Raw genomic sequence first — 13395 nt, 5'->3', positions numbered from 1 at the left:
TTCTCTTCAAAACACCTCCCACACATAATGACCCCTTCTTTTTCATGGCATTCCACCAGAAAATCAATTTCTCTAACTCCACTATCCTATCTTCATCCAGCATCTCAATAGAAATCCTGAACTCACTCTTAGAAGAAACGTTCCTATCACTGTTGAATTCCTCAATTTCATCCACCACATCCCCAACCTGATGGCACATTTTAGACCTCAAATTTTTCGAGATGTCCTGAATAGCTTGCATAAAAATTTGGTAGAAGTCAGAAAAAATCTGTTTAAAATCTTCCATGTCTCATGCAGTATACTGATCATGGTGCCTCCCTAGGAGCTTAACCAGCAAAAATCGAAGATATGAAAAAGTTCTGGAATGTATTTACACAAGCGAGAGTGAGATAGGCAGACAGTTCCAAGGGAAAGTAGAAACAGAAAGCTGAAGGTTCAAATCAGCCAATTCAATGTGTAGGAAAATGCTAATATCTTAAATTTAGTACAAAAATAATAACAGGAAGACAATTGTCTACTCTCAATCCTCCTTTATATTTGTAAGGAAAACGAAGTCCAAAATTTAAAAAAGATTTTAAAAAAAAAGTAATCCCAAAAATAAGGATAAACACCAAGACAGCTAGCTTCTTCTCACTGTAGAAAGCCTTTCTTAGGTTATGCATACTTTAAAAAAACCCATAAATTTAGTGATTTAGAAATGGAGTTGCCAGTCTTAATGTCCCTTTAAGGCTTGGAAAATGATGACAGCCCCACCTCCCAGCTAGCTCTTACCAGTCGAATGCGAAAGGCTGCTTGCGATCTTCTGGCTGCAAGCAGCCGTCCAGAGGGCAGATGGGATAAAGGTGTTCTCTTTTATCCAGAGAACATTTCTGGCCTTCAGGAAAACCTGCCTGAGCCCCCCCAAAATTGCCACATTGTCAGCTCCGCCTGCTAAGCCTGCAGGCACAGCTGCTCAGTCCGCCACGATCCCCACTGGAAGTCACTTTCTGGTTGCTTGTGATCCACAGGCTGCAAGTTGTCCACTCATTTTAAAGCAACAGATCTTGCAGATGGTAATATATGCAATTCTTATTTCTTAATGCCTTTTATAGATATAAAATCAATAAAATAAATTATGAATAATTTGGCTTGTTTATAAAAGTATGTTTGGTTTCTAAAATAAAAAAGCAGAAAGTTATTCAGGTAAATTGTAAATTTACTGATCAAATTTACTATACCCCTGATTTTTCTGGTTATTTTCCAGTCTTTTGCATTTCTAATGATATACTTGTGTTTGCTGATCTGCTCTGCATACAGTATGTCTCTCTTTAGCTCCGTGTATTTAAGATTCTGTTTTGCTACCAATGTTGCTATGAGGTACTGGTTCTGTTATGTTTTTGAAAATTAACCTTCAGTTACTACTGTCCCAGAAGACTGTGTTACTTCCTCCAGGGCACAAATACATATGTGGTCAATAGAACTGTTAAGTTTATAGCTAGGGCTGTCCAACTGAGAACGCAATTTATAGAACACGTTGGGGTGGCATGTGAAGGTGATGAATTTATTTAAATTCACATTGTTTCTGTATTTTATTTCTCGTTTTATTATATCTTGCATTTTTATCTTACAATTTTATCTCTATTTTACCTTACTGTATTTTATCTTACCATAGTATATTTTACCTAATTTTACTGTATTTTAGCTGCTTTATGGTATCATATTTTATATTTTATATCTTATAGTGGCTGATGCCCAACTTTCTGATATGGTAATTTGACTAATCAATAAAGTTATTCATTCATTCATACTACTGTCCCATCCGGTTGAAACAAGAGATGAGCAAGAGCACAAATGCATGTGTGTGCATTTTAATTTATGTCTGCAGTTTAGATAAACCTCCTCAACCTGGTGTACCCTAGGAATTTAATTTTGGAACCTGCAGTTCAACACATGTGGAGGCCCGTAGGTTGAGATAAGTTTGTATAGTCTGCATACTTGTTGGCTCTATCCTGGACTGCAAGAAAAGACTAGTTCCAAGTGTCTCGCCTTTTGCATGGTAAATCTTTTGAGCAACCGCTGCCTGATAGGTGGTGTTGGGAAGGATGACTTCTGCAGATATCTGTCCCTACTAAGATTTACGTTCACATGACAAGTCCACCACTTCCCATAGTACGTTAAGCAGCCAAGAATTCACAGCAAATCTAGAACTCTATCTACAGAAATTGCAATGATAGCATTGAGTTAATGGTCTTGTGACAGCTGCAGTTACAGAGTTTTCTGTGCAGAGGGATCTTCGAACTCTGTTGATTTTCCAGTTTTGCTTGAATATTTTGTAATGTGCCCAGTGAAATTGTTTACTTTTAATAACTGTTGAATCAGGACGAACTACTGCTTCATTTGAGTACATCCAGGAATCTGTTCAGAAACCTTTAATTTTTCCATTCTGTTCTTGTTTTTGTTTTTAATCACCCCTTTCTTTAAAAGAACATAAGGGTAGTTTTTTTTCTTCATCCCTCTCCTCAGTCTCTAAAAATCCATTTGCTGAAAGCAAAATTCTTTTTATGTTTTTAAGGAGGTAATTACTTTAATTGTATGCAAGAGTTCAATAAGACTATCTGTACTGAGAATCTAAAGTAATATTTTGTACCTAATATATCATGCCCCATATAGAATAGATCAATGGCATTTTTTTTCCTTGAAATAGTTCAGAGACTTCAGATCGTTGCTCTTTCAATCATATTTTCTAAGTATAACAGAGTCAAAATGTTCTGATCTTGATTTGGAGCCATTTAACCACTTCACTAGTTTGCAATTTTCTAGGGCTGGACATTAAGTGTTGGCAAATGACTCAGTTCAGCTAACAAAGCCTTTTGAAAGCCATCCTTTGCTCTTACCTTTGTTTGTAGAGCTTGACTTGATAATCTAAACATTAAAAGCCATTTTAATTGGGTACTTGTTTCCTAATGTTTTTGCACCTCAGATTAAAATATGTACTCAAAGTCATAGATGACATGAAGGCCCAAGTGGTTCAGAGACAGAACAAACTGTAGTTGTAGCTGGAACGAAAAGTCTAACAGAATTTAGCCTCAGAGGACCAAAGAGTCTGGCAAATGAAAAGGATCAAAGCATTGCATTCCATTTTATGGAGACATTCATGGAGCCTCTTTCAAAGGTGCATTGTGTGTAGTGTCTTACTGCAGCTATAATGTTCCCAATCTCTTAATCTAGAGGCATATCTGGGGAGACTGCAGGGAGGGTTCGCCCCCCTTTTTCTTGTTCAAGTTTGAATGGTTTATTTAACCTAGAATACTACTAACCACTAGTCTCTCAGCAGTTTACAAGAGAAGAGAGTTTACATGAAAATAAAAGTTTACAAGACAGCCACTTTGGTCTAGTGGTTAAGGTGCTGGGCTAGAAACCAGGAGAGTTCTAGTCCTGCCTTAGGCATGAAAGCCGGCTGGGTGACCTTGGGCCAGTCCCTCTCTCTCAGCCCAACCCACCTCACAGGGTTGCTGTTGTGGGGAAAATAGGAGGAGGAAAAAATATTAGGTATGTTCGCTGCCTTGAGTTATTTATAAAAATAATAATAAAGGCGGGATAAAAATTAAACAAATAAATAAATAAATACACACTGAAATTCGAGACATTAAAAATAGTTCAAATAACGGTTAAAACTAATAAAAACAAATGAAAAAATACAATAATTGAAATAACGATTAAAACATGTGTTTAAGGACCTTTTAAAAAGCTAATTGTCCTAACTGCCAGGAAACACGCTGAGACAAGGAACTGGTCTCTAATGTTTTATTGCTTGTACATAACAGGAATCCTAACAAACTGAAGAAGCGTGGGAAAAACCCGGACATATAAACCCCAAAGGTTAAGGCGGTCCTGATCGGTGTCTCTTTGAATGGCTGACCAATTCCTCAGTGCTATGCATGCGCTTAACAGTCTGGATGGGAGCCCCCTGCTAGCCATCCTTACTCATGACACTAATCATGGCATATATCAGTGTCAACCCTTTGAGGTAGACAGGTCAGGAAACAGAAACAGCAAGGATTTCGGGATGCTACTGTACTATTGTAGTGTGTACTATCATAAAAACTTGTCAGAATATCCCTCTGCCACCTCTTATACCAAACAGAGCCAAAACAGGGTTATTCTGACTTTTCTTTTTTTCTTTTCATGGTTCTTGCATTCCTTATCTTTGTACTCCTCCACATCACAAGGTCTGCAGGAAATGTAATTCAAAGCATGAGGAAGGCCCAAGCCCAAATCATCCCCAGACAAGCTTGTGGTGATTTTAGGTGAAATGAAAGCTACATTAAGGATGTTGGTTCGTTTGTTTGACAAAATTGTATACTGCACAATTCCTAGTAAAGCCAGCCCCTAGCAGGTAATAGTGGGAAACAAAACAATGCATAATGTATCTATCTTGCACCTTTGGGAGAAAAAAAAGCCCATAATTACTCACCCTTGTCTTCAGCTATATTATAGCAATGTACATTAGGTACTGGACAACATGTTCTCTCCCTTGATCCTATGAGCTTTCCTCTTCCTAGTGGCCATAACTGTGAGCTGGATATTTTGTTACCCTTTTGGATAAGTGGCATTAACCATATTCTCATTATAAAAAAAAGTATTGGTGAGAGATTGGAAGCAATCCCAGAGGTTCACATGCTCCCTTCCCAGAACCTCCATTCTGAATGAATGTTTTCCCACAACCACCATCCATATTCATTTTTTATTTATTTTACTTAACAATTAACATAAACCATAGTTCTTTCGTACCTAGGATATCCTCAGGCCCACATTGCTGTTGTTAAGGTTAGGGAAATACAACTCTCTTAAGAGAAAAGGGATTGGGTATTTTCACTCCCATGCCCACTGTCTCAAAGATATACAGAATCTGGATGACAGGCAGCCTCAAAAGCTTTGGGTGAATGCTCACATGTCTTCAAAGTTTATCAAAAGTTAATGTTATTCAGAACAGAAGAGAAAATAAGAAATTAACTAGTGTTAATTTTAGTGCCTGGATTAACTGTTGAATTTTAATGAGATTTAAATGAAATTAAGTCAGATTTTGGTATGGTTCTTGCCCACCTATTATTTTTCAGTGTGTGACCTTTGACATGCTACTCAAAGGTTAAGTGTGGCCTGAAAAAATTGTGTACCTTTGACTTAAACGAAATATCAAGGGAGAAAAACCCAGTATCAATTAACAAAAGGAAAAGAAGAAGACTGTCTCTCTTCTTGCCCTTCCAGTGCTATCTGTTTCTTGAATTCTTAGTTCTGTCCTTCCTCAGGAACAAAAGCAACCGAGAAGAAACGGTGCTGCAACGTAAAACGGCTGCTAGTGCTCCTCCGCCCCCCAGCGAGGAGGCTGTGTCCAGCAGTTCTGAGGATGATTCTGGAACTGATAAAGAAGATGAGGGTGCTACCTCTCAGCGTTCGACACCAGTGAAAATATCAGATACCGGAGACAATACCAAAATAACGGAAGTAAGAAATTGGGGTGCCATGAAGAGGGACACACTTGTATACTTGCTCTTCTGCTTTGTATTCAATATGTATTGAAGGCTTACACACATGATTTCTTTTGTGCATTAGAGACATTTTTTTGCTAAGAAATAAAGGCATCAGAAAAATAAAAAACTGGAACAAAAACCTTGAGGCGGGACCTCAGAAACAGATGGAGTACTTAAAAAGCAATTTTAAGAGAGATTGTGCAACTGATTAGATTTCATGCAGAAAATATACTGTGAAGTACTTGATATGTATCAGCGCTTTAAATTAAACTAGGTAATTCAGCCAGGAGTGAAAAATGGGTTAATAGAATATTGGCTTAATATAGAAATATAGCTTAATACCACATTTTCAAATAGGAATACTAATTTAGCCAGATGATACCCTTGTGCAGACTGATTCACTACCATTATAATGCTTCAATATCTGGTGATGTTAATGAAGATATGTAAACACAATAAGATGAGGCATCTTAGCAATTTTGTTTCAGCACAACCTAGACATTTAAGATTTTACAAGGAAAACTTCAGAGCACAACTGATTGGACAGTCAAAGATCAAAATGTGCCTTGTCTTGCAAAATGTGATATACAAGAGGAATTTTGTGCTTCTGGCCAGATTGACTCTATGAGCCATGCTTGAACATAATGTGATAGAATATACTGTAGGGAAGGACTCCTTCATAAAATCTGAGGATCATGATTCGGATCCAACCAGGTTATATCTTCAAGCAGCTGCACCACATTATTCTACTAATGTTGTGGAGAATACTGAGGTTCAGTTTCTCATATTGCAGGCTATGTGCCTTCAATCTTTTGCACATCTCTTGGATCACAGACTGGCTCTTGGTTCCCAAAGAATACCAATACTGTCATCCAGTGAGTTGAGTTGCTTGTTCAATTGGCTAATTCTGGAAAGTATATTATAACTTTTAAGGAGACATTGGAGTTAACAGGACCATCTCTTCCCAGTTCTTTCTACCCATCCTACCCAATCCAGCAGGAGGGGTATGCTCCAGGTCCCATTGGTAAGGAATGTCAGCTAGTGGGGCCCAACAGGAGAGCTTTTCTGCCATGGTGCCTGCCCTCTGGCATATCAGATTGGCCCTGACTCTGCTGGCTTTCCACAAGGCCTTGAAAACTTGGTTTTGTGCCTGAACTTGGGGCCCCGAGTGTGTTTGGGTGCCTGTCTCCTGGCTGTGGTTAATGATGTTTTATGATTCTGGCTGCTCTGTGTCTTTAATTTTAATATTGTACATGTTTCTTACACACTAATCTCTCCTTTCCAATTTTAAATTGCTAGGAGATCAAATGCTTCTGCTTTTAGTTTTCCATTAATATGGACTTCTTGTGATCCCCAAATTTGGGGAACTGTAATATATTCAAATTATAGTTAGTGAGAACAAGTCAAGGCCAGACCTTGTTCTTATATGAAGCAGATGCCCTGTGATGGAGCTCGGAGCTGGGGGAGAAGAGAGCACATTCCAGGCTGATAAATGTTCTTACAGCTTGCACAGCTTGGAGAGCGTGGGAGGGCCAAGGAAGAAACTTAGATTAGCCCTGCCTTAGATTCCCAAGAGTATTTTTCCCTTTAGCTCAGGGAACCTTTAGTCCGCCAAGATTCTGTATATGGTAGAAACAATAAAAGGAGCTAGAGTTGCACTCCAACTCAGCGTGGTTTTCTTCGCCAATTGCCCTGACATGCCCTCAAATTTGGGCTTCATGGGAGGACTGGGATTTATTTAAATTTAAGTTAAATTTAAATTTGGAAGTTTATTTCCCCTTTTAAATGCTAAAGAGGAGGTTGAGTGGGGTATATAGCATGGAAGATTAAATATTTCAATCGCTTCACCTGGAAAAATGATATGGTCTCTTTGGAGGTGTGGATTTGAACTCTTTCTCATTGCTAGTTTTTTTACCTCTGATTTTTCATGGCTAGATTTTATACATTGAGAATGAATGGGAAGATCTACATTCCTACAGATTATTTGTGGGATCCTTCTTACACACAATATCAAAAGCAATCTGAAATTTATTTATTTATTATTCAAATGTTGTTACTGCCCGTCTACCCCAAAAGAGTTGGGTATGTTGGTCCATTTCAGTTCTTTACCCTGAGTACTTTTGGAGAGGAAGTATGATACATCCCCAAAGCTTAATTGCTATGTCCTGCCGAAATTGGAGAAATTGAGATGGCAACACATGTGCTGATACGCTTGATCCTTTTACTCCAATCTTTGCCCAAATGTCACTACTCCTCTTCTAGATAGATGTCTCGATAGACTGGAGGATTTTATCCCTCTGCTATGAGACCAGTACTCTGAGTCTATAAAGGATTTTGCAAGATTCTTTTCTGTCACTGCTCTGATATATTGTCAATTACTGGAAATGCCCTAAATTGAGTAATAGTAAATTATGTATGTTGAGCAGAGTAGTTTTGTGACCATTTAATTTTTTTTCTTTTTGCTGGAATTCTGACTATTGATAAAAATATATTATGTCCCATTTAAGTGGCCCTAATGCTCTTGGAAGGGATGCGGTGGCACTGCGGGTTAAACCGCTGAGCTTGCGGATCGGAAGGTCAGTGGTTCGAATCCGCGTGACGGGGTGAGCTCCCGTTGCTAGTCCCAGCTCCTGCCAACCTAGCAGTTTGAAAACATGCAAATGTGAGTAGATTAATAGGTACCGCTTCGGCGGGCAGGTAACGGCGTCTGTTTAGTCATGCCAGCCATATGACCACGGAAGTGTCTACGGACAAATGCCGGCTCTTCGGCTTTGAAACAGAGATGAGCACCGCCCCCTAGAGTCGGACACGACTGGACTTAATGTCAAGGGAAACCTTTACCTTTACCTTAATGCTCTTGGAGCCACTCTTCCCCCACCCTTAGCAAATTAACTGGACTAGAAATTAACTGATCATGGTTTGTTTAAAGTTACATGTGCTGGTCAGAAGCAAGATGAAGATGTTTCTAGCTGGAGCTATCCAGAGAACACAGCTGTAGCTTGGTAATCCATCCTTCATCCAGCATTATGCTTACATGCTTTACTGAAAAGCAACCATGAAGAATTAGAATTAAGTTGATTGTTCAGATGGGAACAGCAGCCAGAGGCATGTGTGCTAACTAGCACTTATGATTAAGTATGTCATACAAATGCTCCCAATATGAACAAAGCTGACTGTAGATGTGTAATGAAAAGTACTAGATCAGAAAAAAGAAGAAAGGAACAGCACTGGTGTGTTATTTACTAACCAGAGTCTTTTGTGGATTGAAGCATTCTTTACACACACAAATGAAGAAAGGGTTCTTTATAAATCCATATGTTACATGTCCTGTTCCTGCTTATCCATCTCAATTCCTTTTCAATCACCATAACAGTATACCTCTGGAATGTGTTCTTGGATATGACTTATTCTTTTATTCCCTTCTGACCTTTATGTTCTTATATTTATTCTTTTTTCTTCTAGTTATTTCTTGCTTCGTTTTTCATATTTATGTTTTCTTTTCTCCCCTTCTTCTTGAAGGCTGCTTTACCTTTCACCACAGATCTTATGGCCTGAAGGCACTATTGAGAAGGTCCACAAGATGCAGTCATTTTGCTACAATTTTTTTCCTACCCATCCTGAAATGTTATGTCCTGAACTCAGTTAGATCATTGTTCTCCTGCTTGCTTGGCTGTTGGCTTGCCATGAACTCTGGCCAGTTCTTTCCCACTTAAGTAGCTATCTGTTCCAGACAGCATGGTACAAAATTAACCTTGCTCCATTACCTGGCTAGCTCATCTTCTCTGCCTTTCACATTTGTAACTGGAGAAAAAAGTGAGTCACAGGGAGCTTATGGGAAAATACAAGAGGCAAAGATAGATAATAAAAATAATTGTTCCAGTAATTTAAAAAGGCAAAAAAACCCTCCCACAAAATTATTTGGGTAATGTTAAGATTTATTACGTTGTCACATGCACTGTAATGTAACATTGCAACCAATTTATACTTATTTTAAAAAATGATAGTCCCTTTTGAAATGCAATAAAATTACTGGAGATCTTAGAAGTAGCATCTAGTTTTTTCTATATAATATTCAGAGATGCATGTTTCCCTTCCTAAAAGGAAGGTGTCTACAACATTTTAACTCCAGATCATGTAGTATATTTACAGTATTTCTGTTCAGAGACCTTAAAATTCTCAAGTAGCCCAGCCTATTTTTTTTCTAGAATGTGAGAACACGAACCCCTTTTTAAAAAGAAGAACCTGCATCAGAATTTTGAAATGCAGAGAACTCCTATGCAGGGTTTTAGATAGCTAGTCATGTAAGATTCGGTTTTGCATTTCACCCTTTCCTGAGGTTCTATTAATTTTCTTCTCTTCCATTCCACTGCAGAATTACCTGGTTAATTGGACATGTTCTCTCCTCATTTGGTTGTTAGTCGGGGTCTTAGCCCCCCACTAACTTAGGGTTTTTCTGAAGTATTTTGGGGATTCCTTTGATTCTATTGATACCTGTTGTCCCTGTAAAAGTTGTCCTTCAGGTGTGCTGGAAGATGCTGCCCTATTGCAAAGGTAGAAATAAGAGTTTGTGGGTGAAATGGAGAAAAGAAGCTCTTGTCCTTGCTCTCTGGCATCCAAATGTTCAGATACTGTCTCTCCATAGGCTATAAGATATGGTGTAACAACTGATGTCTAGATAACTTCCTGAGGAAGTGGACAGGATTCCACTTCCGGACTGTGAATGCAACCACATGTCAGCTTGACCCATGCCCTTCCTGGCTGATAAAATCAGCCCAGGAAGTGACTTGTGGTTGGGTCCAGGCGATGGTTAATGCATCCTTGAGGAAGGGGGTGTTTCCGGCTACCTTTAAGGAGGCGCTGGTGTACCCCCTCCTCTAGAAGCCATCCTTGGACCCTACTATACTGGGAAATTTTCGCCCTGTCTCCCACCTTCCCTTCTTGAGAAAGGTGGTTGAGAAGGTGGTTGCATTGCAGCTCCAGAGAATTTTGGAGGAAACAGATTATCTGGACCCCTTTCAGTCAGGTTTCAGGCCAGGATATGGGATGGAGACTGCATTGGTCGCACTTATGGATGATCTCTGGCGGGAGCGGGATGGAGGGAGTGCATCCATCCTGGCTCTCTTGGACCTCTCAGTGGCTTTCGATACCATTGACTATGGTATCCTTCTGGGGCGGCTCAGGGGGTTGGGGGTGGGCGGTGAAGTTTTGCACTGGTTCACCTCCTTCCTCCAGGGCCGTTCCCAATCGGTGGTGATAGAGGAGAGATTCGGTCCTCGACCCCTCCACTGTGGGGTGCCGCAGGGTTCGGTACTCTCTCCTCTACCATTTAACATCTACATGAACCGCTGGGTGAGATCATCCATCACCATGGGATGAGGTATCATCAATATGCTGATGATACCCAGTTATATATCTCCATCCGGGTGAAGTAAGTGATGCGGTCTCCACCCTTTCCAGGTGCCTGGGGGCTGTGAGGGCCTAGATGGGGGACAACAGGCTTCAGCTGAACCCTGGTAAGACAGAGTGGCTGTGGATTGATGGCCCCTCGGGTTCTAGGAAGTTGTCATCTTTGGTTCTGGATTGGGTGGCACTGCCCCATTCGGAACCAGTGCGGAACCTGGGGATCCTCCTGGACTCATGACTCCTGCTCGAAGAGCAGGTGGCAGTCGCGGCCAGGAGGGCCTTTGCACATCTTCGAGTGGTGCGCCAGCTACGCCCATTCCTGGACCGAGATGCCCTCCGAACAGTCACTCATGCCCTTGTCATCTCCCATATAGACTACTGCAATGTGCTCTACATGGGGCTACCCTTGAAAGGTATTCGGAAGCTTCAGCTGGTCCAGAATGCGGCTGCACAGACAGTTATTGGGGCTGTAAAATCAGCCCATGTGACACCACTGTTACGCGAGCTGCATTGGGTACCAGTTTGCTTCCGGGTCCAATTCAAGGTGTTGGTTATCACCTTTAAAGCCCTACATGGCATGGGGCCAGCATACCTGAGGGACCGTCTCGTGCCCATAACATCGACCCGTCCCACCCGGTCAGGCAGGGAGGGCATGCTACGGAACCCATCAGCAAAGGAATTCCATCTAGCGGGGTCCAGGAGGTGAGACTTCTCTGCAGTGGCGCCCACCCTTTGGAACATCTCGCCCCCAGAGTTGAGACAGGTTTCCTTGCTCCCGGACTTCCAGAAGAAACTGAAGACCCGGTTCTGCCGCCTTGCTTGGGAGGGGGAGGGTGATAGCTCCACCTGGGGATGGCTGCCGCCATAGCACCGCTTAGTGATTGTGTTCCATCTCCACTTGGATTTTACATTTGTTTTTATGTATATTTTAATGGTAATTTTTATGTGGTTATGTTTTTAGTGCTATTTTATTGTAAACCGCCCAGAGTCCCCCATTGGGGGAGATGGGCGGTGATATAAATTTAATAAATAACAACAACAACAACAACAACATGTCTCAGGCAAGCACATGCATTCTAACCAGCATCTTCTTTTATGCTAAGGGAACAGATCAAACCCAATAGCTTAATTCTTTTTCACTGCCCTTGCACAGGCTAGTTAATATCATTGGGGTGAGAGATACAAATTCATGCTTTTGCCCCTGATGACATTGCCTAGCTCTGAAACCACTTTGAAATGACAGAAGTGCCTGGAAATTGCGCTGTCCTGCCACAGCCATGTTTGCAGCTCTTCTCAATCTTGATGGTCCCTTGCCTGCCTTCTGTGAGGAAGCTGGAGGGTGACTGAGATACTGTAGCTGTGCATCAAGCATTCCAGCTTGTGGTACTTGGTGGGAATAGGCATGCAGTCTCATTCACACTGCAACTTTCTTTGGAGGAACATAGGATAGCCAAGGCAATCATGCTTGCAAGTACTTTAGTTGGAGCAAATGCATCTGTTGCTGCATATGATAACAAATGAAGTGTGGATGGAGGGTTGAGAGGAGGTATAGAGGTCTTACTTGAGGTCAGGAGCCAGATGGGCTGGCTTTGTAGGACAGAGGCTGTCTAACTATGTCTTACAGGGGGAAAAAAACTTTAGGGAGTGATTGAAGCAAAAAAACAGCATAAAAACGTAAGAAGAACCTGCTCTGTAAGGTCCATCTGACCACAGCCTATAAATATCAAACATGCGAAGATTCTGAAAACACAAGAGGTAGCTGTGTAATTGCTATCTTGCCTATGAAGAAAGTTTTAATGAGGAATTCCCTGTATAAACTAATGAAGCCAAATCTTTAGGTATGACAAAGATTATTTTGGAAAAGGTATGTTGTGAAGCCAACCAGCCTTCACAGGTCTCTGGACTGTTGACTGCAAACCCAGATATACCAAGTATACAACTTGGTCTCGAGAGGAATATTCCTAATGAAAGATACTTCCCTGAGGTGTGGCTGGGAGCATGTATGCAGGGAGGTCTCCCTTCCTTTCTGCTGGAGAGAAACATGGTTGGTATTTTTAACAATGGAGCAGAAATTGCTAGACAAAAGGCTGGGAACCAGTAGGCTTTACTATTTCCATTCAGCCTCAGCCTGAAACAGAAATTTGCAGGAAACACAATTTCTGCAGAGCAAAATTGACACTGAGGTAATGTATGCTGCAAGGCTAATCTAGGAAAAGGTTAGCTAAGAATTACTTTTTCTGTGTGGTGTTGAAGCTTAATTTACTATCTCTGCTGATTATTATTTTGGAAATTAAAGCTCTCTGTTCATAGTCAATAAATTGTGTGCTTTTATGCAACATGGAACCTTTATGGAGCAGAGTTCAAACCAACTATATTTTGTGATTGTCCAGAACTTTAATAGACTTTTACAGAGTTGTGAGAGGTCGTTTTCTGATGTTCTGTCTGTTCTGAATGGCTCTATATTTGCCGCTGAATGTTTTACCTG

General features: G+C 40.8%; 1 protein-coding gene across 2 annotated transcripts in view; it reads left to right on the top strand.

Moving 5' to 3' along the window:
• Positions 1–13395, top strand: part of FIG4 (FIG4 phosphoinositide 5-phosphatase) — a 104576-nt gene that overhangs the window by 77213 nt on the left and 13968 nt on the right. For both annotated transcript variants that reach the window (XM_063311296.1, XM_063311288.1), the window contains exon 20: positions 5286–5481. In XM_063311296.1, coding sequence (XP_063167366.1) covers positions 5286–5481 — 196 coding nt within the window. The remainder of the gene's footprint in view (positions 1–5285; positions 5482–13395) is intronic.

Source organism: Candoia aspera, chromosome 1, assembly GCF_035149785.1.
Source record: "Candoia aspera isolate rCanAsp1 chromosome 1, rCanAsp1.hap2, whole genome shotgun sequence".
Lineage (NCBI taxonomy): Eukaryota > Metazoa > Chordata > Lepidosauria > Squamata > Boidae > Candoia > Candoia aspera.
The sequence above is the reverse complement of the archived record's forward strand: the minus strand, read 5'-3'. Positions and strand labels throughout refer to the sequence as shown.